This window comes from Candoia aspera, chromosome 17 (assembly GCF_035149785.1).
Source record: "Candoia aspera isolate rCanAsp1 chromosome 17, rCanAsp1.hap2, whole genome shotgun sequence".
In the NCBI taxonomy this organism is placed as follows: domain Eukaryota; kingdom Metazoa; phylum Chordata; class Lepidosauria; order Squamata; family Boidae; genus Candoia; species Candoia aspera.
Genome location: NC_086169.1, coordinates 6,954,611 through 6,978,175, shown reverse-complemented (window position 1 = coordinate 6,978,175; position 23,565 = coordinate 6,954,611). Strand labels below are relative to the sequence as shown.

General features: G+C 42.8%; 1 protein-coding gene across 1 annotated transcript; it reads left to right on the top strand.

Moving 5' to 3' along the window:
* The first annotated feature begins 17 nt into the window (after positions 1 to 17).
* Positions 18 to 21,628, top strand: TOP6BL (TOP6B like initiator of meiotic double strand breaks). The gene is made up of 13 exons (XM_063316703.1): positions 18 to 50; positions 3,529 to 3,691; positions 4,404 to 4,457; positions 5,402 to 5,502; positions 7,352 to 7,435; positions 8,535 to 8,590; positions 11,036 to 11,107; positions 13,503 to 13,695; positions 14,951 to 15,110; positions 19,481 to 19,654; positions 20,312 to 20,433; positions 20,665 to 20,775; positions 21,397 to 21,628. Exons 1-13 carry the CDS (start codon positions 18 to 20, stop codon positions 21,586 to 21,588), a joined length of 1,515 nt encoding a protein of 504 aa, XP_063172773.1. The 3' UTR covers positions 21,589 to 21,628.
* The last annotated feature ends 1,937 nt before the right edge of the window (positions 21,629 to 23,565 follow it).

The window sequence follows — 23,565 nt, the reverse complement described above, 5'->3', positions numbered from 1 at the left end:
GCCGCGCACGCCGAGCCATGAAGGGGGAGGCGGCCTCCGGCGTCCGGACGGTGCGCGCGCCTGGGGGGGCGGGAACGCGCGCGACGGGAGAGCGCGCGCGCGCATCCACACACCCACAGGCACGCAGGCAGGGGGCTATATAGTGACTCATATACCTGTATTTAGACACGCGCACATACGCAGTCGTCTATCAGTAGACACGTATGGACATATATAGTCACACATAATTATAGACACACACACACACACACAGGGGAACATATACAAATCCATGCACACGCACACACATATAGACACACACACACTCGCGCGCGTGTGCGCACATGCACACACACACAGGCAAGCACACATACATAGACACATATCCACACAGGGGGAACAATCGGAGGAACCTCTCATGTAATGTACCTGAGGGTATTCACGCACCCCCCCCACATCTTTATCTTACACATCTGTTTACAAATCCGCACAAATAAGAGACACATTTGTGTGTGTGTGTGTGTGTGTAAAAAACCAAGCCAGACTTATTTGGTAATATTCATCCATGCACACGCAGTGTGACTCCGCCAGGCCAAGCAAGGGTCCAGGGGCCGCGTTCAAAGGCTGCCTTTGGCGAACGGTGTTATTAGGAATATTAGGAAGACGCCCGTGCGAGAGGAGGGCGGTTTTCAGGGGGAAGAGCGGGACTGGGATTGGGATTGGTGCTCTTCCTCTGGCGTTGCTCTGCCACGGCAGCGTTGGCTGGGCGTTTCAGGTATTTGTGGCCTTCTGTCGAGGCCGATTTCCAGGCTGCAGCAAATGGCTCGCTCGCAGGCTGGCAAAGCGAAGCCTTCCGTGATGGAGAGGCCGCTGTTTTTTGCAGATTAGTTAATAAACCTCAGAACGAACACCGCACTTTGCCCTTTGCCTTTAGCTTTGGAACCTGGACTTGTTTTAAGCAAGAGTTCCCTGCTGTGGTTGAAACTGAGATTTTTTTTTCTTTGAATTTCAGCCGGCTAACCTAGATATCAAGCCAGGATTTTCTTTGCAGCGTTTGAAGTAGGCCAATGCTTTCCCTAACAGAAGCTTACCCCCCCAAAATTAATGCCAGGCCAGGTATTCTATAAATAATCCAACTGGATTGCAATCCAATATCATTCCTGTTGATTTAAAATTATGATGGCAAATATGTGGTCCAGGCTGGTGCTGGGTTCAGCCTAGGTTCCTGTAGAAGAATTACTGGTCATTGCAATTTTACAGGTATACATGGACTGGGTTTAAATGAGGCTAAATTAAGATGGGTAATTTGTGGTTCAGAATGTTGCAGAAACTTCGGCAGCATCTTAGCAAACCATCATGTTAAGTCAAAATATAATTAGAGCCAGTTTGGTCTAGTGGTTGAGGCAATGAGTTAGAAAACAGAAGGCTGTGAGTTCGAGTCCCTCCTTAGGCATGAAAGCCGGCCGGGTGACCTCGGGCCAGTCCCTCTCTCAGCCCAAGAGCCAATCAGGCGTGGCAGGAGAGTTCTAGTCCCGCCTTGGGCACGAAAGCCAGCTGGGTGACCTCGGGCTAGTCCCTCTCTCAGCCCAAGAGCCAATCAGGTGTGGTATGGGAGTTCTAGTCCCGTGTTAGGCACAAAAGCCAGCTGGGTGCCCTTGGGCCAGTCCCTCTCTCTCAGCCCAAGAGCCAATCAGGCGTGGAAGGAGAGTTCTAGTCCCGCCTTGGGCACGAAAGCCAGCTGGGTGACCTCGGGCCAGTCCCTCTCTCAGCCCAAGAGCCAATCAGGCATGGTATGGGAGTTCTAGTCCCGCCTTAGGCATGAAAGCTGGCTGGGTGACCTTGGGCCAGTCCCTCTCTCTCAGCCCAGCCCACCTCACAGGGTTGTTGTTGTGGGGAAAATAGCAGGAGGAAGGAGTAGCAGGTATGTTTGCCACCTTGAGTTATTTATAAAGGCAGGATAGAAAATAAATAAATAAATATAAATAATTTCTTTCTTGGGGCACAGAATTGTTAATAACACAGCCATTGTTTTTTTCTTATTATTTGTCCTGCTTAGGACAAATGGTTACAGTGTCTGCTTATTGTGCATTGCACTTGCTTAGTTTTTATAGCAAAATTTATGGATATATGACGTGACAAGGGGTTTTGTTGTTCACCTGGCTTGTTGGAGCTGAATACTATATACATACATGCATATATAATATTAGTACGCTAATACTAATTAGTGTATGTGTGTGTGTGTGTATATAATTAGTGTGTGTGTATGAAATTAGTATACTAATACTAATTTGGGCTGAGAAGAAGTCCTAGAGTCACCCAGCTGGCTTCTGTGCCTGGGGACTAAAACTCTCCCTGTTCTTGGTTCCACACTTTAACCACTATACCACACCGGCCGGACACAGCCCTTGTTTTTTCTTAACCAAGATTTAAGTATATTGTTTTAATTCAGCCCTGGAATGTTTGTAGGATGGACCAGTAATAATAACAACAATATGAATGAGCCCCGGTGGTCATCATATTCAGTAACCAATTTAACCCAGGTATACTGAGAGAGGGAGATTCTTCTCCTCTTTAAAAAAGCCATCACCTTGTATAACCAGATGGCCAACATAAGCACGTTAAGAACAACATTATTTCTCTTGATTAATTATATGAAATTATCTAAAACAAACAGAAGAAAATAATAGCTTCATTTCTCCTGCTTGGATATGGGGAAACCAGACATGCAGTTTGCAAGCTGTAGCTGGCTATCCTTCTTTGGTCATGTAAGGCTAACTGGAACAAAAGTGTTTATTTTTGTGTGTGCATCCAAACCAATTCTACGTCTTTCAAAACAGCTGCATAACCATTGTTATGTAAAGATAAGAGATCTCAGTGCCATACACCTTATTTAAAAGTGGAACAATCTACCCCAGATCTTGACCTCTTTGTTCATGTTAAAGTTATGAAAAAGAAGCAGCTTGGGGATACCCTCACAGAATGCCACAGGACCCATTCCTCCCTCCTGAGGAAGAAACAAGATTAAGGGCACCTAAGTAATTCAGTGGTTTTAGGAAGCAAAACAAACCAACAAACCCCCCACAGTAATAATTCTGTAAGGATAATGAGCAGGATAGAGACAGCCTGAATTTAAAAATAACTGAACAATAACAAACAATTATTTTCACATCTTTTAGATGGGAAGCCATGTTTGGGAAATTAGTTAGAAATTTGCTAGTTGGCTAGTATATTTACAAAATGTAAAGATTATGTAACGATTATGGTAAAAGGAAAAAATGGTTAAAGAAATCCAAAACTGTAGGATTGATTTAAGATTAAAACATTGAAAAATGCCACAGGCAAGGGGAACAAAAAAACAGCTTCCCCAGAAGTGATACATTCATTTATTTGTTCAATTCCTAGCATCACCAGCCCTCTTTATACCATCAGGTCTCCCCTTTCAAAGACAGTTATAGTTTCGGTCCTGATGTTCAAATGAAGAGATAAAGAACACTGTTATTTCTCAAGCCAGAATATGATGATTCCACATTTCTCTGCTAATTTACCAAGTCCTTTCTTTCATTTCAGATTTTAGAATTTCTAATCATACAACTTCAGTATGAAAAGGGGGGACAGTCAGAAAGATCTTCCATGCTCGAAGGAACACTTGTAATTTCTGTGGACATCGAAGACTCCCTCCAGCATGTGGACCAGTCCCATTGTGCTACAGTTAGTGAGTATAGTTCAGATTTATATTTCTTTCAGAAAGGGTATTTTCAGGAAAAGAAAAACTAGGCAAACCCACCAAGAATGACCATCCTCCCCTCAAGGGGTATTTTACAACTAAACACTGTCCTCTTATGCATTACCAAAGAGGAAGGCGACCAGATCTGGTGGGATGGTGTTGGTGGAAATAAAGCCATCCTAAATGGTTAGATGATGTAATATTGGAACATTTTGATCTTCAAATTGGATGGCTTCAACACAGAGGATTTCCTTTAATAGAGATTAAAACCAAAATCGCAGAAAAGAGAGATCATACAAAAGAGGAATGACTTCTCCAAAGTGGACCTCTCTGCCAAAAGTCTGCAATGTTTCTTTATTATTTTGGATAAACCATGGGCTTTGGTGACTATGCTAGTAGATTATGCAGTGTGTAATCCTGGTCAGTGGTTGTAATACACATCATCCATCCATCCATCCAAGTACAGGGTAAGAATTTGTAATTTGGATTTATGGGACATGCTCAACCCTAAACCTAAAATAAGCAGACGTAACTCCTGTGTTCATACGACATGCAATCCCCAAATAAGTAAACTTAAGGTGTTAAGTGTATGGCCTGGTTCCTACAACGTGTTGAGCCACAAATTATACAGCTCAAATTTAGCCTAGCCACAGAGTTAAACACAATTAATAAAAACGGTTCTATAATTTGTTCCATGCAGTTTCTGCGAAAGGTGATTTATGCCACAAACTCCTCGATGACCTAATATTCAGAGGTAAATGCCTTAACATTGTTTGAGTTTAAGAAGTGCTTTTGGTGGATCAGACCACAGGCTCATCTAGTGTGGCGTTCGTTTCCCAAAGCACTCCGCCACTGATACATTTTGACTAGGTTTCCCAAAACAAAACACATCTTATTCTGGCTTTAGTGGATATGTGAATTCACCCAACATCAGAATATTTCCTGAGTCATCCTGAGGAGACTCTATTGCAACCTCCATCTGAGTTGTTTCCTCATAGTTTAGTGCAACAAAAATTGTTACAAGATCTCTGCTGTATTAAAGACACTGATAATCTTTTAAATAAGGAGATGGATACCTCACTGATTTTTGTTTTACTTTGATTTTTACTTACCTTCTGAAAAGAGATGTACAGAATTGGCTGGAGAGTGACCCTGGGCATTGCAATATAGGAATGGATGGGTTCTGAGATACGATCCAAGCTGCACTGTAGACATTGTAGGAGGGGAGCCAGGTTACAGTAGGTCTATGTTAGCCCAAAATCAGGGGCAGTCTGGTAGACCTTTTTTGACTAACACATTTTTAGTAAAAGGCATAAGCTTTTATGAGTCACAGCTCACTTCCTGAAAGCCTATGCCTTTTAATAAAATTTGTTAGTCAGAAAAGGTGCTCCCAGTCTCCTCCTGATTTAGTCGTACAACTTTGTAACTGTTCCTCCACATGCATTTTTCAGAACATAAATTGGGAAATACAACATTAAGTCTCAGGTGATTAACATCTTTGGAGTTGAGCAGCTAATAAATTCAAACAAACAAACAAACATTTTGAAAAGGCTCATATGACCTCCTTGCTGCAGCTTGCTTTCTCGTATCCACTGATAGAAGGAAATCTTAAATTTTCATGCCTGCTCTTCTTTGGAGAGCAGGAATTCCTTGCTTGTCGCAGTGCTTGTCTCATAGTGCTGAATTTCTCTCCCACAGAAATAGAAGGCTTGTTGCCTTTCTGTCAGAGTGGTGTCCTGAGTGGAAGAGGTTGTCCTCATGAATCTCTGCATACCATGCCTTTTCAGCTCTCCTTCCAGGTTAGCACCTGTGCCACAATGGATACTATAACTATGCTCAAAGTGGACAGGTTGTAGTGAAGTAAATGCCAATTGAATGCCAGTTCTGGGGGCATTCTGGGCCATCTACAGTTTGCTAAGCATGGAGTTAATTCAACCCCTTCTGCCCGACAATAGTGTCCTTTAATACTTGGCTTCTCAAGTTTGTAAAGACAAATACCACTGTGTTGCATCTTCCATATTTTTTCTGTTTTTACAGCATGAAATGTTCACAGCTAAAGGAACCAATGGATATGTGTTCTTGTCCAGTAAGATAGTCTTCCCAGAGAACATACCATGCTTTCTTTGATAATTTATTTTCTCTTTCCATCACACACTTCCTCCTCAAAAAAGTGTCTCTGATTCCTGTGTTGCTGGAACTTTTTGCTAAGCAATAATTACCTATTCTGTGGAAGACTGAAGGTTAAGGTAGATGCTAATTCATCTTTGAAACTGTCCAAATATATGAATCCTGGTAGATGCGAATATTAGCTGCACAGGTAGCAGGTAAAGACAGGAGGGTCCTGGTTTGCTCTGATCCTGATCATTCTCAGCCCTGCTGTGTGCATTTGCATTTTTTAAAAATCAAGTTAAGTGGAAAGATGCATGTAATGTCATGTTGAGCTTGGTCCAGAAAAAAATACTCAACTTCTGTTGTCTTTGCCTGGACAATCTGTTCTCCAGCATCCCCCAAACATCTGAGGAAGCTGTTCTAGAATCAAGATCTTTATGGCTTCTCCAGTGCCGATTTTCACAGGCACAGGGGAAAAATAACAACTGCAGCTGTCCTTCCTGGCATTTCTCGGCCCCGCCTTTCATTTCAGAAGAATGGTTGGCTGGAACAGCTGTCCAGACTACGGAACCAGAGTCTGCTCCAAGACAGCTGCTGTCATCGTTTCACCACCAGTGGAACCTGGGTTGTGAAAAGGGGGAATAGACTGCAAAACAACCACAGATCTACCATCCACTTGGCTTTGTGAATAACACAGTAGAGCTAAACCAACACATCTAGCGTGGTCCTTTCTAGGGTCATTACTATTACAGTAGGAATGGTAGTGACTGCAGCTATAGTGGGGGGGAAAAGATCAGAGAGGGCTATAGAAGTCTGAATCTTGGAATGTCTTGGTAAGTGATCTCTTAGAAGTTATGCTTCCAGAGAGAGAACGGGATCAGGAGTTGACCCTTGACCCTCTCAAGGCCAAGCCCGATCAGCTATAGAGCTTATGCCTCTATTTTGCTAGGGAGTGTCCTTTAACATATGTGTACAGTAGAAGGCAAAGCATGCCTAAAGTTCACAGGAAACTGCTGGAGAAAAATAGTTCTTTGGACATAGTCAGAAAAAAAGGCAGAATGCATTAGTGTTTCTGGCACAACCGTAACCAGAAATATGTAGATGGAGGCAGCGGCCTAGATTCATGTCCATCCTGTGATTTGGGGTGAGGGATAGAAATCCCGGTTAGAACTGGTCAATGCAGGAATTTCCACAGCTAGGATTAGCCACCTTTGGTGTGATGTAGATAAACAGAGACTTGTTTTTACCTAAATGGGCAAACTGTTGATGTGCAGCTAATTGAATCTGAAAACTTAGCATCAGCCCCACAGATCTGACAGAGCAGATCTCAGTTTTCTTCATCTGAAACAAGAGTGTCCTGTTTTCCTTTACCTGAAACAGCATTTTCAGTTTTCACGTTAAAGCTCTGGGTTTGGTGGCCATGCAAAGTGGTGGGTGAGAAGTTAATTGAAAGCTTTGACAGCTGAAGGGATGTAATAAAATTTCAGTTAAAGGTTTTGGAAAGGACACCTTAACTATGTGTATCTTTGTATTTTTCAGCTGTATGAGAAATCTGAAGTTCTCAGGGAAGACTGTGTAGCAATGAAACAGTTCATTCACAGGATCAGCCTTGTGCATACAACGGTAAGAAATGCTCCTGCACTGTGATTTGCTAAATATTATGTTCAAGTCTCCTCAGGATTAAATGACTACCTTCTAATTTAAAGTCTGCAGGGAGTTTTAAGAGCTGCATAGAAAGAAAATTCTATTTCTTGATCTCTGAAGTGACATGGTTACCAGGTCCAGCCACAACTTGTCTGTGTTATTTTTAAATAATTTTATTTAGTAAAGAGGGCAAATCTTAACTTGTCAAACTCTAGTGACCATTATGGAGTATGAAGCCTGCAGCTGTGGGATTTGATGCAACATATGCTGGTTAGGTTGACATCACGTCAAGCCACAGTTTTGCTAATATTTTCAGATTACACCTTGGATCTAGGAGTGTATTTTAGGATATAAAATTGCTTTTCCTGGGTAGGAATCTTTTTAATTTATTTTTATTTTAGTATTCAAATTTCGTTACCACCCATCTACCCCAAAAGAGGGACTCTGGGCGGTTTACAATAAAATCCATACCATAACAATAAACATTAAAATCCGATAAAAATAAAAACAAATTGCCAATATAAAATACAATATAAATAAATATAAAATCCAAGTGGCTCTAAAGATGCCAATCCCATGGGAGGGGCTCTAAGACGCAAGCCACCCCCACGGATGGCTACCCACCTTCCCGCCCCACGCGAGATGGCAGAACCAAGTCTTCAGGGCCCTCCTGAAGGCCAGGAGCGAAGGACCCTGCCTCACCTCTGGGGGCAAGGTGTTCCAAAGGGCGGGGGCCACTGCAGAGAAGGCCCGCCTCCTGGACCCCGCCAGATGGAATTTTCTTATAGACGGGGTCGGTAACATGCCCTCTCTGCATGATCGGGTGGGGTGGGGTATGTTACGGGGATGTTTTGTACAGACACATGACTTTTGAGGAAGCAGCTAAGTAGTTTATGTGCAACTGATCTCAAGTTCAGTCCCTGCTGTCTCCAGGTGTGCCTGGGAAAGTTTTCTGCCTGAAAGTAGTCAGTAAGCAATACTAACTGTACCAATACCAGGGGTATGATTCCCTATGAAGACCCCTTCCCATAGCCCTTATTTTGTGACTTGTTGATTCTCTGCTGCTCTGCTTTCATAGATCACGTTTCATTACTGTGTAAAAATTAATGGCAACATCTCTGCTGAGACATATAGGTAAGTAAGCATCCATAAAGTTATAGTGGCAGCTGTAGAATATATGCATACATACTCCTGTCGAATAATTAAACCAGATAAATAAATATATATTGTTCAAAGAGTTGACATGAAAGGATAGTCATTATGGACTGCTTAAAACAACAGAAACAGAAGGAATCTAATTCCAGGTCTGGGGAAAGAAATGGAATGCGTCTGTCCTCTATAGCTTTGGCAAGCCCTTAAAACATTTGCTATTCATAGTAACATCGACTATTGCTAAATAGAATATCATCATCATTTGATACAAGAAGTGGGACTTACAGTAAAATAAAACATGCCAGTATATCTTTTTTTAAAAGTACCTTAGCAAAAAAATGTTCTGTTCTGGACTCTAGTGAGCCTGATCCTGGCTGGAGCTATGAAACATTTGATTCACACCCACCTGCCAATTCTCCTTCCCAGCTACATTTCAACATTCTGTGGCTCCTGATCATTAGGTTTTCCAGGGGGAGTGGGGATTAATATACCCCTTTATGTTTCTTTCAAGATTTTTGTCTTGGTGACAGCTTTAGGATTTCTTCAGGCTTGCACACCTCCATTTTGTCAGCAGCCCCATTTCTGTGTGTACTCACCAAGTTCATCATTAGAAGGACTTTTACTGGGGCAAGATACCCCTGAACGAATGAAGTCTACGGCCTTTAACAGTAACGTCATACGCGTTATTTTACTGATATATTGATTTATTTATCCAATTCATATAGCTGCCCATCTCACAGCAAGTGGCTCTGGGCGGAGTACAACAAAGATAAAGCGATGAATAAACATCTAAAACGATTACCGTTATTATTAAAAAGCATTAAAAACTATAAAAAACAAAGCTAAGCCGAAGAAATAGCAGGCGAAGGGATGTTAATAAAAACGGGCCCACCTCTCTAGCTCACCCATCCCCTGGGGTCCCCAGGCCTGCTGGCATAACCAGGCCTTGGCCAGGTACCTTCAAAAGTCCAGAAGCGACGGGGCCAGCCTCACCTCAGCGGGGAGAATATTCCACAAAGCAGAAAGGGCCCACCGCCTCGGGCCGCCAGATGCAGCTCCCTCGTCAACGGAACCCTTAACATATCCTCTCCTCTGGATCTGGTGGGACGGGCAGATGTAACTGGCCCCTCAGGTAACCTGGCCCCACGCCATGTAGGGCTTCGAAGGTCAACACCCGCACCTTGAACTGGACCCGGAAACAAACTGGTAACCAGTGCAGCTCGCGAAGGAAAGGTGTAACATGCATTCTACCAGAAACACACGGAGCTGCTCATGCCGCTTCGTTTTGCACCAGCTGAAGTTTCCAGATACTCTTCAAGGGCAGCCCCACGTAGAGCGCATTACAATAGTCTAACCGGGAAGTGACCAGGGCATGAGTGACCGTGCGCAGGGCCCCTCGATCCAGCTACGAGCTCTTGGCTATTAAATGTTCTTTCATTCCAGCTCATGTTGAAATATGGCAGAAATAAGGTTGCGCATTCCAGTGTAGACAGCATCTACCGCTGTTTATGTGAACATTTTAGGAAGAGGATCCTTGGTTTTCTCCTACTCTCAAAAGAGAATACTGTGTAAGAAAGAAAAATCCTCAGACTTTCCTTCATTTCCTCAGTAAATATTACCTTCGAAAAGAAATATAAACTTATTCCCCTTATTGGTAGGTTTGTCCCAATGACAACTAAGAGCTTTGCTCTCTTTCAATCTCAAGAACAAAAGATTCTCTCTCCTCCCATTTCTAGCTCATCGCGGGTCCCAAATTGCCACAAGTGAGTTGTTAAACACTGGCAGTCTAGTCCAGCATTATTTAGAACTCAGTTTTGCCGTGTTAAAGGCCAGCCACGTCTTAGGGATGTGGGTGAACTCGTGGTAACCTTGCATTCCTTCTGGGAAACTGACACAAAGATTTTAGTCATTAAACATCTGCTGGCATTAGCACAGCCACTTAATGAATAATTAAGAAGAAAAGGAACAGGAAGTGCATCACCTAAAGAGAGTATCTGGCAGGAAACCATCTGTTCTCGCAAGATTTGTGGATGGGCATTTATCTCCAACATGAATCATTTGAAATAGCCATGCTGGCAGCATCTAAGGCCAATGCAGTGGGCATTTTCCATCTACAGATAGAAAAGGTGGTGTATATGCATGAATATGAATGCAGGAAGTTTGTCCCTGGATTTTACAGGTACTTCTAGACTCTGCCTACAGGTAAGACACAACTGGGCAGATTTACCCAAGCATTAAGTCACAACCAAACAACCCACATTATGGCTTAATGCGATACGTAATGCGGTTTGATTGCAACAGTAACCGAAAGCGCAGTGAAGTCAGGGGCATTATATAAAGGGTCTTCCTTGTTTTTTAATTGATGTTCTGATTTATAATTATGATCAATGCAGTGACTTTTCAACATACCACCCTTCTGTACTTCAGCACAGAAGGGAAAGTCACCACATGTTTGCCAGATGGGACCACATTACTTACTGATGGGAGACATTTTATGAGGTAAGCAGTTGGGAAAAAGAATTTGTACTCCAGATGCTGACTGGGTAGTTACAAGTACAAGGTCATCCTTAAGAACAGATTGCGGAAATGGCGCACAGCGTTTGTTCCTAGTTCTGAATAGCTTTGGTGCTTTTTCCTTTTTTGCCAAGATACAGAAGAACTAGTTTGAGAATGTCTGATTAGTTTGACATTAGACATAGATAAACACAGAAAAGCTGGGTTTATGCATCATGTGAAACCCTAAGCCAGACAGATTAATTTGTTTGCCATTGATCTGAGGCTGATTCCTGGTTGCTCTGTAGACAAATACACGCTATCTTGACTTGTCCCTGGGACAATCTACACCTCTTCCAGGACTCAGTGGCTGGCTACATCCAACCTAAACTACTATCTTTTCCTGTTTCTTCTTTCTTCAACCTTGCTTAGCATAATTTTTTCTAGTACGTTACCTGCTTGTGTCACTTGCCCCAGAGTTTCTGCTTGTTAATCACTGTCTCCAAGAGAGCAGTCCATTTTTATTTCTTCCAGTCCATGATACCATTGGTAACTCCAGATTTGTAATTCGAAGATATCCATCTTCTTTCTCAATGTCCAGCTTTCACAGCCATATATTACCCCTGGGAAAACCAATAATTTAATTATTTTGATCTTTGTTGGCATAGAATTATCCTCATCCTGCATAACCTTGTCTAAGATTATCATTGCCTTCCTCTCGACTTCCAATCTCCATCTATTCCTGAGTCCAAGAAAACCAAACTGTCTACCACCTTTGCTTCTTGGTGGACCCCCAAATAAATTAAGGGTGACATTAGCTTTTTTTCCCCTAGTGTTTAATATTAATCCAGATCTTTTACTTTATTAATGAGCTTTTCTGAATCAGCTTTACCTTCAGCTAACAAGTGGTGCTGTCAAATTAGGCTTTGATACCCAGTTTTGATTCCATCTGTTATCTCCCCTTAATTACTGTATTCACCTAACATGCTAAGCCAAGAATCTTCGGATAATATGGGTTTCCACAACAGGCTGAATAACCAACTGTGAAACCCCACATAAGCTGTCCTAGTGTATGGTGCTCTGCGATAGTGAGTTCGGAAGGAATGACACACATCAAGCAGTGCTGAGGACACCTTGTACCCAGAGCACTTCTTTCTTCTTCTTCATCTTTTGACCCAGAAGCCCTGCTTTGAGGTCCCAGAAATAGGGACTGAAATGGCTTGAAAGGGAATACTGTAAAGGGGAGTTTCTTAAACTGCATTGCCCTCTGGTGGGTATGGGAAATGAAAGCTTGCTTGCCTGGATTTTATAACAAGCAATGAAGAGACTCATCCTCGCATATCCCCTTAAATGCAGTACAGACAGGCTCCCTTTTTAAAAGCCATAATCCACCTCCACACCTAAAGCCTAGTACCATTATTTCTACAAATCTATCTATATTTCAATACACCATTCGTTTCTATTTTTAATACGCCATACATCTCCATTTAAGAGTATCTATAGTAAATAGCACGTCCCAAGACCAATCTAGCATAATTCTGGAACTTGTATACATTTTCCCTGCACAATTGTTTCAGTTTTGTTTGGCTATGGAGCTGGATAGCTGTATATTCTTATATATCTTGAGCCTGTTAATTAAGAACTTGAATGCCACATGGGTAGAAAGCCTGGATATAAATCAAGATAAGTAAGTCAACTATAGGGAAAGCCTGTCTTTGGCTTAGATAAGTGAAGCATCTTGAAATTTGTGTTGGCTTTACATTTGCTGCTCTTCTTTTTTTTAAAAGTCTGATTCTTGCATGATTTTATTCTTGAAAATTATGTTTTAATTATGTTGTAAACCCTTCTGCACATTTTAACAGAAAGATGTGATGCTCGAATGAGTCTCCTTTAAAAATACTGATATTTCTATGCCACTGTGCTCCAAAATGGCTCTGAGCCATTAATGCATTGATGTAAAACAAGTGACTGCCTTTTCTTGCTATGTAATGCTTTATTTCATCTTTCAATTTTCCTTTAAAATCTTTCACCTCCTATGAATTCAGCTAATTATTCAAATACTGTAAAATAAAGGTTTCAGAATATATTTTTCTGGTAGCAGGAATCTGAATCTGTTCTACACAGAAATTAATCCACATTTATCTGTGCAGGGTTTGCAGCTGTTAACAGGTTGATTTTTTATGTGAAGTGAAAATTGGGTGGGTTAACCCCATCTCTCAGTTTGTCACCCTTTAAATGTGATGGCCAAAATTCCAAGCTTTCTGACACATGTGGAAGGCGTTAGATTGGAGGCGGCTGATCCAGTCTTTGACTAATCTGCTTTTCATTTACTATTTATTTGCTTCTGTTTTCTATCTCCAGTCAACCATATCCCACCTCTTTCTTTTGTGCATACTCCCAGGTCAGAATGCAGGGCTGAAATACCGTCCTGTGATAAAATTCACCTTGTGACTGGTGAACTAGTTGGTCTGTTCATCCCAGATGAAGCAGTAGAAAGCGGTTTCATAGGAGAGCTGAGTCTCCTGCCTGCTGTGTCTCTGTGTCCCTGCCAGAAATCATTCCCTAACCAGCCTGCAAAGATAACTGCTGCCTCTGTATCCTTTGCTGAGACCAGTGATAAAGAGAACCAAGAAGGGATGGTTTAACCTGCAGTTGGCTGGGTTTGCACAATGTATGAAGGCATAAACCATGGTTTACAAACCACAGTTACTGGGTGCATATAACTCACCAAGCCAAACCCAAACAAAGCACCCTGTGGCTTAGAATTATGGCCGAACCCAGCAGTTTCACACATTCCGCTAAAGAGAGAAGGAGAGTAACCATGTGAGCTTTTAAGATAAAGAGTCATTTAATTGGATATAGCCTATGTATATGATGCATAGCTCAGCAGAGTCTTAGAAGCTATTTGTATTTACTTCCCCTGTTAGCTTTTTGTGCATCCACCAAAAGGTCACCCAAAAGTTAACTCTTTCCAAATGTCATTTCAACATTCTTTCTGGCAAGCCATCATCATAAATTGTCAGCCAGGGTGAAGAGCTTGCTAATGAAAGGGACACCTTCATAGTTCTTCCAGCTGAACATGTCCCCCTGAAAAATTGGGAAAAGACAGCACAATCTTTACTACTCAGAAGTAACTCTCATTGAACCGAGAATGCGTGAAAGCCGGCCGGGTGACCTTGGGCCGGTTCCTCTCTCTCAGCCCAAACCACCTCACAGGGTTGTTGTTGTGGGGAAACTAGGAGGAGGAAGGAGCACTAGGTATGTTCGCTGCCTTGAGTTATTTATAAAATAATAATAGTAATAATAATAAAGGCGGGATAGAAAACAAACAAACAAACAAAATAAATAAGTCTCATTGTTAAGAACTTATTTCCAGGGAGTCTAAGATGGTACTCCACATTAACTTGATTAGGAAATAGGCCATATCCATCTTGGTGCTGCTTCCTTCTGAGTAGACATAAGATTGAACTGTTAATATATAGCCATGGGATGGTCCAACTCGTTCCAGCTTTCAAGGCTAAATTCTGTATAAACAAATACTGATCAACAATGTTCCATGAATTAGCCTACCTATCAGCTTCCTCAATAGATTGAAATTCGCTGTTGTTATCCATGATCAGCAGATCACAAATCAATTTCAGTCCCTTTCTGAGAGAGTTTTAATACATTTTTGTTTTGTGGGCCCAAGTTATAGCTAGGTTTGCTACTGTCAGAAGACGGGATTAACTTCTTCTTAAAGAAAGAAAAGCAGCATAAGACTCACCCCAAACTGCTCACAATTTTTTATACTAAAGTCAACACTCCATTGCTATCACAATTCACTGGCCTTTAGATGATTTTTTTCCCTAGCCAACAATATATATATTCCTTTATGATCCAGCTGGGCTGCCCATATTGTTTTCTGCAGAGGCGGCATCATACTCTTTCTTTGAAGATCCTTCCTGTTTAGCATCATGGGGCAAATATGCCTACCAAGCAACACTAAATTCAGCTGCATGTTGCAAAACAGGTAAAATATAATCATAATTTGCACTACTTGTTTTCAGTCATCCAGTGTGAACATGGAAAAGGTATTTAAGAATGAACTGTATGTGCAATTTTTCACGGAACAGTCTCAGGAGGAGCTAGAACTGAAAACAAACAAGGATCTGGCATATATATTTTCTGTGTAATAAAACACTTTTTGATTCTTGCCCCATTTATCCTCATGCGAACCCTGTACATTAGGTGTAAAGTGAGAGGGAGTGAGCCCACCCAAAGAACGTCACAGCTGAGCTGAGATCTAAGTCCACGTCCCGCCTGCCGTGCAACTCTGGCTTATGGTTCAGAAACCACTCCAGAGGCTAGACCTTCAGACCACATTTTAAAATGCTTTTGAATACATAAGGAAACTGTGCCGTAACCGTCATCCTGATTAAACACATAGCCCTGTATTTTAACACACTAACCATGTACAAGTAGGGAATTTGTCCCTTTTTGTTTTGTGCTGACAAAGATGCCACTGTATGAACCACCACCCTAGAACATCATGTGAAAGCATTTATTATACTTACATGAGTCTCAGTGTGCACCGGGACAGAAAAGGTAGGTGTCTGTGCAACATCATGCTGGTGTTCGTCTGGCCCTTTTGGCTTAAGTCAGTAAGCAAATAAATTCTGTGCTTGCATAATTTGGAACAGCAGCCCTAAATAACTGTGAAGTAGAATGTCTCTTAATCTTAGTTATTTCATTACGATTCACAAACGTGACTTCGGATCTAATATGAAATATAACAGGACCGTGCGAATGTTTTCAACTTAATTCTCCTAATGCTAGCAAACATACCAGGAGCTAATCGCACAGGTTTTCCACCTCTCTCCCCGAATGTGTTTTCTTACTTAAGAAAAAAGGCGGATGAAGCTGTGGAAAACATAGGAGGGTAACAAAGGGAAAATAACGATATCCAGATCTCAGTAACTTTCAGTATACGAGGCTTCTTAATTGCACAATTGTTGTTTATTCGTCGCTTCCGACTCTTCGTGACTTCATGGACCAGCCCACGCCAGAGCTTCCTGTCGGTCGTCAACACCCCCAGCTCCCCCAGGGACGAGTCCGTCACCTCTAGAATATCATCCATCCATCTTGCCCTTGGTCGGCCCCTCTTCCTTTTGCCTTCCACTCTCCCTAGCATCAGCATCTTCTCCAGGGTGTCCTGTCTTCTCATGATGTGGCCAAAGTATTTCAGTTTTGCCTTTAATATCATTCCTTCAAGTGAGCAGTCTGGCTTTATTTCCTGGAGGATGGACTGGTTGGATCTTCTTGCAGTCCAAGGCACTCTCAGAATTTTCCTCCAACACCAGAGTTCAAAAGCATCGATCTTCCTTCGCTCAGCCTTCCTTATGGTCCAGCTCTCGCAGCCATATGTTACTACAGGGAACACCATTGTTTTAACTATGCGGGCCTTTGTTGTCAGTGTGATGTCTCTGCTCTTAACTATTTTATCGAGATTTGTCATTGCTCTTCTTCCAAGGATTAAGCGTCTTCTGATTTCCTGACTGCAGTCAGCATCTGCAGTAATCTTCGCACCTAGGAATATAAAGTCTTTCACTGCTTCTACATTTTCTCCCTCTATTTGCCAGTTATCAATCAAGCTGGTTGCCATAATCTTGGTTTTTTTGAGGTTTAGCGGCAAGCCAGCTTTTGCACTTTCTTCTTTCACCTTCATCATAAGGCTCCTCAGTTCCTCTTCACTTTCAGCCATCAAAGTGGTATCATCTGCATATCTGAGATTGTTAATGTTTCTTCCAGAGATTTTAACTCCAGCCTTGGATTCCTCAAGGCCAGCTTGTCGCATGATGTGTTCTGCATACAAGTTGAATAGGTAGGGTGAGAGTATACAGCCCTGCCGTACTCCTTTCCCAATCTTAAACCAGTCTGTTGTTCCGTGGTCTGTTCTTACTGTTGCTACTTGGTCGTTATACAGATTCTTCAGGAGGCATACAAGATGACTTGGTATCCCCATACCACTAAGAACTTGCCACAATTTGTTATGGTCCACACAGTCAAAGGCTTTAGAATAGTCAATAAAACAGAAATAGATGTTTTTCTGAAACTCCCTGGCTTTTTCCATTATCCAGCGGATATTGGCAATTTGGTCTCTAGTTCCTCTGCCTTTTCTAAACCCAGCTTGTACGTCTGGCAATTCTCGCTCCATGAACTGCTGAAGTCTACCTTGCAGGATCTTGAGCATTACCTTACTGGCATGTGAAATGAGTGCCACTGTTCGATAGTTTGAACATTCTTTAGTGTTTCCCTTTTTTGGTATGGGGATATAAGTTGATTTTTTCCAGTCTGATGGCCATTCTTGTGTTTTCCAAATTTGCTGGCATATAGCATGCATTACCTTGACAGCATCATCTTGCAAGATTTTGAACAGTTCAGCTGGGATGCCGTCGTCTCCTGTTGCCTTGTTATTAGCAATGCTTCTTAAGGCCCACTCAACCTCACTCTTCAGGATGTCTGGCTCTAGCTCACTGACCACACCGTCAAAGCTATCCCCGATATTGTTATCCTTCCTATACAGGTTTTCTGTATATTCTTGCCACCTTTTCTTGATCTCTTCTTCTTCTGTTAGGTCCTTGCCATCTTTGTTTTTGATCATACCCATTTTTGCCTGGAATTTACCTCCGATGTTTCTAATTTTCTGGAAGAGGTCTCTTGTCCTTCCTATTCTATTGTCTTCTTCCACTTCTGCGCATTGCTTGTTTAAAAATAATTCCTTATCTCTTCTGGCTAACCTCTGGAATTTTGCATTTAATTGGGCATATCTCCCCCTATCACTGTTGCCTTTTGCTTTCCTTCTTTCTTGGGCTACTTCTAGTGTCTCAGCAGACAGCCATTTTGCCTTCTTGGTTTTCTCTTTCTTTGGGATGTATTTTGTTGCCGCCTCCTGAACAATGCTGCCAACTTCTGTCCAGAGTTCTTCCGGGACCCTATCTACTAAGTCCAGTCCCTTAAATCGATTCCTCACCTCCACTGCATATTCCTTAGGAATATTAGTGAGCTCATATCTAGCTGATCTGTGGGTCTTCCCTAATGTCTTGAGTCTGATCCTAAATTGTGCAAGAAGAAGTTCGTGATCTGAACTACAGTCAGCTCCAGGCCTTGTTTTTACCGACTGTACAGATGTCCGCCACCTTTGGCTGCAAAGGATGTAATCAATCTGATTTCGGTGTTGTCCATCTGGTGAAGTCCATGTATAAAGCCGTCTCTTAGGTTGTTGGAAGAGAGTGTTTGTTATGCAGAGTGAATTGTCTTGGCAAAATTCTATCAGCCTGTGTCCTGCTTCGTTTTGTTCTCCCAGGCCATACTTACCTGTAATTCGAGGTGTCATTTGACTGCCCACCTTAGCATTCCAGTCTCCTGTGATGAAAATAACATCTCTTTTAGGCGTGTTGTCCAGTAGGTGCTGCAGATCCTCATAGAACTGCTCTACTTCAGCTTCTTCAGCATTTGTGGTTGGGGCGTATATTTGGATCACTGTGATGTTAGATGGCTTGCCCTGAATTCGAATTGAGATCATCCTATCGTTTTTTGGGTTGTATCCAAGCACTGCTTTAGCCACTTTACTATTAATTATGAAGGCTACTCCATTTCTTCTGTGGTCCTCTTGTCCGCAGTAGTAGATCTGGTGGTCATTTGATGTGAAGTGGCCCATTCCAGTCCATTTCAGTTCACTGACGCCCAGAATGTCTATCTTTAATCTTGACATCTCACCAATAACCACATCCAATTTGCCCTGGCTCATAGATCTTACATTCCAGGTTCCGATGGTGTGTTGATCCTTAGAACATCGGATTCGCCGTTCACCACCAGCACCGTCGGCCGCTAGCCGTCCTTTCGGCTTTGAGCTAGCTGCGTCATCACGTCTGGGGCTAGTTGAGCTCATCCTCTGTTCCTCCCCAGTAGCATTTTGACCATCTTCCGACCTGGGGGTCTCATCTTCCGATGGTATACCGACATATCTCTGGTTGTACTGATCCATTTAGTTTTCACGGCAAGAATACTGAGGTGGGTTGCCATTACCTTCCCCAGGGATCGCATTTAGTCTGACCTCTCTGTCATGACCTTCCCGTCTTGGGTGGCCCTTCACGGTTTAGCTCATGGCATCATTGAGGTGCTCAAGCTCCAGCACCACGACAAGGTAACGATCCTTCTTAATTGCACAATAAAACAAATTATTTCGAAGCGTATAGGAATCTCTTTACGGCAAGACGTGTTATATATGTGTCGGCTAGAAGTGAAATGGGGAATGGGTTCTTCTCAGACTGCTCATTTCGGAAAAAAATGTATCACCAGTTCCTCAGATACTGTAACTGATTTTTTCTTGGTTACCTATGTGAAACGTGATGCGATGCAATGTATTTTGTCTCTCAGATGCGGCGAAACCTGAAATCCAGTACAACCTTTGCACCAGCCATAAACAGGATCCAGATGTCCAGGAACAGACTCTGCTGCTCTTCCTTTTTCTTGGTTACTCCGATCAGTTTCAGGACAAGCCAATTTACAGTTTCTGTATATATAGATATAGATACACACACACACCGTATATCCGCTTATATCGGGGTGGGGGTGCTAATACCTCAGCTGAGTTTTAGAACGCAGTATCTTCATGAGGCTGGCAGAGGCCAGTTACAGAATAAACTTGCCCCGTAGCTAATCAAGAATATATGAAAGCATGAGGGGTTGGAATAAGAAAACTTGCAAATTTGGGAAGTCAGAGAGGAGGAGAATAACTTCATTTAAGCTCTCATCTGCGCTTAGGATCATTTCACTCTTCGCTAAAAATACAAATGCTGCACAGATGTGGTTTTAAAGACGTGTATTTTTGCAGCTATCCTTGAAGCCCTTAAAAAGTAGATTGCCAAAATTATTTTGCTTTTCTCCCCAGTTAATAGCTTAGTTAAACAGCGAAGTGTAAGTGTGCACATGAAGCATTAAGACATTGGTTGTTTTAACTAGAGTTTATTAAATAAGCCGCGAGCGAGTTCACAAACGCAAACTGCATGGGTGAATCCAGCCAGTAACCCATAATTCCCTGGCACCGGAGGGAATGCTTCTCCTGTGTGCAGAGTCCAGAAACACGCCCGCCCACTCATCCCTCTTGTCTGAAGTCTTGCGTTTAGCATTTGCATGTGCTCTTTTGTCACCTTCTCTCTGTCTGGGATGCAGGGGACCGGCGAGTGCTTCTGCCCCACCTCTCGCCCATCCTCTCCTGCAGTGCGCGGGCTGTGAAAAGGGCTATCCAAGGAGTGGCTGATGAGGTCCTGGAGCAACACTACAGAGCATTTCAAGTGCGAAACTAATGCCAGAAGGCCAGGAGGGTTGAGGGGATGGCATGGGCATAGGGAGGGGGAGGAATTCTGGAGCAGGATCCCAACGTCCTGTTTGTTTCGGGAGAAATTATGCAACCTGAAGCACTGTTATACTGTCCACCTCAAGTGCAGAAGGGAGGCACTATGGTCATCTGCTTTGAGGCTGCCATGGGCCGTGAGGCACTAGGCAGCGCTCTTGGTTCTCCACAGGAGCAACAGAAGCTGGCACGTTCTTTACCCATCATGGCAACCGCCATTTCCAGAATAGTTTCAAGCAGCACCGAGGGCAAGTTCCGAAGGAAGTGTCTCCACAGTCTGCAGGTACGGCCCTGGCGTGTTAAAACCCGTGCTTTGCTTAGGTTAACAACGTGGTCGAGAAGGGCTGTGTAGGATTGGGAAGTGACCGTGCACAGGCAGCTAGTGAGGAAATTAAGTTAAATTAAGCAGCCTTCCAAACTACTAATTTAAGTGTAGCCTTAACTGTCATCTCACATACTCATGTTTATCAGAAATAGTTTTTATTTTCGGTGTTCATGATGCTGCTTCTTGCTGGGAAATCCTTGTAAGGTCCAGTAGCTAAAATAACCTTCAGAAAAAAACCCTCAGGTTTCCTGGCTCCCTGCAAGAACTACGTCATCTCAGGGCGCTGCTATCCAACGGCTAAACAATCTAGATATCCGGCCATAGGCTTAGTTACTTTAGTAACTGCTCATACATAACTTATTTATAATTTTATTCATTTGCATTGCGTGTTTTTAAAATAATTTATTGTCCCAATGTCCTATATTTTATACATTTTTATATATTGTTTTTGTGATTTTTATGCAACGGTGCTGCATTCTGCTGTGCCATACGAAATAAATAAATAAATAAAATCAGAAATAGCGCAGTAGAGAATTAAAGCCGCATGTGCATTTTGTTAGAGAATGTGTCTCTCTATAGGTTGCAGATACTCGGGAGTTCCAGGAAACCATCACAGAGACTTTCAACAAAGTCATTCTTAAGCAACGGAAGCCCAGTAATGCGTGTCAGATCAAAAAGGCAAGCCTTCCCTTAAACACACTTCCTATCCTCGTATTTTCCTCGTCTGACTTTTGTTCAGCACCATTCCAGTCACAGCTGTTAAGAGAGTGAAGTTTCAATCTCCTGCTGCAAATGGTTATTCCAAAATCCAGCCAAGCTTACGGAAAATCCTATCAGTGAAATATCTGCATTCTGCTCTGATGGTGGACTTGGTCCTCAGAGACCAGGCTCAGAACTGAGCCCTGGGTTCGTAACACACTTAGCCTTAATTTTCTTATAAAAAATATAATACAGAGATCAGCTTCATTGTGAGGATGACTTGTTGCCACTCCAAAGTCTTTCCAGGTCAGGTCTGCATAATGATTTTGCTTGGCCTGGAGAATTACAGCACTCTATTCTTCCTTCCTTCCTGAGCCAGTTTGGTGTAGTGGTTAAAAAACCGTGAGTTCAAGTCCTGCCTGAGGTGACCTTGGGCCAGTCACTTTCTCTCAGCCCTAGGAAGGAGGCAAGGGCAAATCATTTCTGAAAAACCTTGCCAAGAAAACTGCAGGGGCTTGTCCAGGCAGTCTCCGAGAATCAGGCATGATGGAACAGATTAAAAAAATCTTCCTTTTATATAATTTGTGTCCTTTATTTTTTTCTGCAGCTGCTGCCTAGAAAGTATACAGCAAGGCAATTAAGTACGGACACTCCCTTACCCTCCATTCGTCGGAAACCATTGTGCTCCCGTGTTAGCTACGCAGGACTGGAGCAAGGGGAAAAGACCAACAAGGGAGAAGGTAGGAGGTGCAAGCAAGCAAATGCAGAAAGACCATTATTCCAGAGTTTTGCTACTGAGGTGACAATACAGATGCTGCTCCCATTGCCACAAACTTCCCCATAAGACTGAGCCAGCATCTCAATGGATGGGAGGTGTTCCCAAAGGACCTTGCCAACCTGGGTAAACGGGTCCCAAAACTGGCAGTGCAGCTCAATATAAACCAGTGAAAACGGATGTGTTTGGCCCAAACAATCCAAACTTCACCCATATTTCGATGGGAACTGAGCTGCCAGTGACTAACCAGGAAAGGGATTTGAGGTGGTGAACAGCTCAGTAAAAATGCTGACCATGTGCAGCTGCTGTCAGGGGGAAAAAGAGGCAAATTCCATGGGTTGGAATCATTAGGAAGGGAATTGAAAATGGAACGGCTAATATAATAATACCTGTATACAAATCTATAACGAAACCACACTTGAAGTATTCTGTGTTACTGTGGCCTCTATACCTGAAGAAATATAATACTAGAAAAGGCAACCAAGATTATTAGGGGGCTAGAGCAGGTTCCCTCCCTCCAGGAAAAGGTTACAGCCATTGGGACTCTGGCTTGCAACAAAGGAGGGTAAGAAGTTACTTTTAAATGTATTCTGTCCTCCGGTGACCTCTCCGAGCAGTAAAAAGAATCAGAACAAAAACATGGAAAAGGTAAAGTGACACCAAGCATTCTAAAACCACCAGAAACAGCAGTAGAGAACAATTTATTTCCTAGACTCTGAATGTGAGATGAAACAGGTGCATCTCACTGAGCAAGTAAGGCGAGCCTTGCAAAAGCAAAAAAAAAAAAAGAAGCCCCAGCAGAGAAGTCTTGTGTTTTAAAAACAGCCCAGCTACAGCCACCCGGCCTCCTGCTTAGCTGAACTGCCGTTCTGAGTTTGTGCTTCATGTCTGTACATGCGTGTGATGCATTTGTGGCTGCGCTCCAGTGCGCAGCAAAGATGCCATCCTTTGGTTTGTGTCCCGCAGGACTTCTGTTTGATAGCTCAGACTTTGGTAAAATAAGCAAGAGGCGGCAGAGAAAACCAGCAAGCAGGAGGGTTCCCGTGGAGGAGGATTCGGAAGACCTCAACGTCTCCGGTGAAGCAAAGAACAAGGAACGAAAAGGAAGTTGCACAACGAGACCAGATGCCACTTCAGCCTCTCCGTGTTCTCCTAAGAGTGAGAGTGACATTTTCTCAGGCAAAAGCCGAGGAAATGATGCTGTCATCGGAGCTGGAAGGAGCAAAACTCTGGGTCAGGTTTGTCAAAGAAACCATAATCCACAAAACAATGCA

Bases quoted from the DNA above. Each gene is read 5' to 3' on its own strand.
- TOP6BL (XM_063316703.1), top strand. From the start codon at position 18: ATGAAGGGGGAGGCGGCCTCCGGCGTCCGGACG. The intron at 4,458-5,401 runs GTAAATGCCTTA...TCTCTCCCACAG, and splicing joins CGATGACCTAATATTCAGAG to AAATAGAAGGCTTGTTGCCT. The intron at 20,776-21,396 runs GTACGGCCCTGG...GTCTCTCTATAG, and splicing joins AGTGTCTCCACAGTCTGCAG to GTTGCAGATACTCGGGAGTT.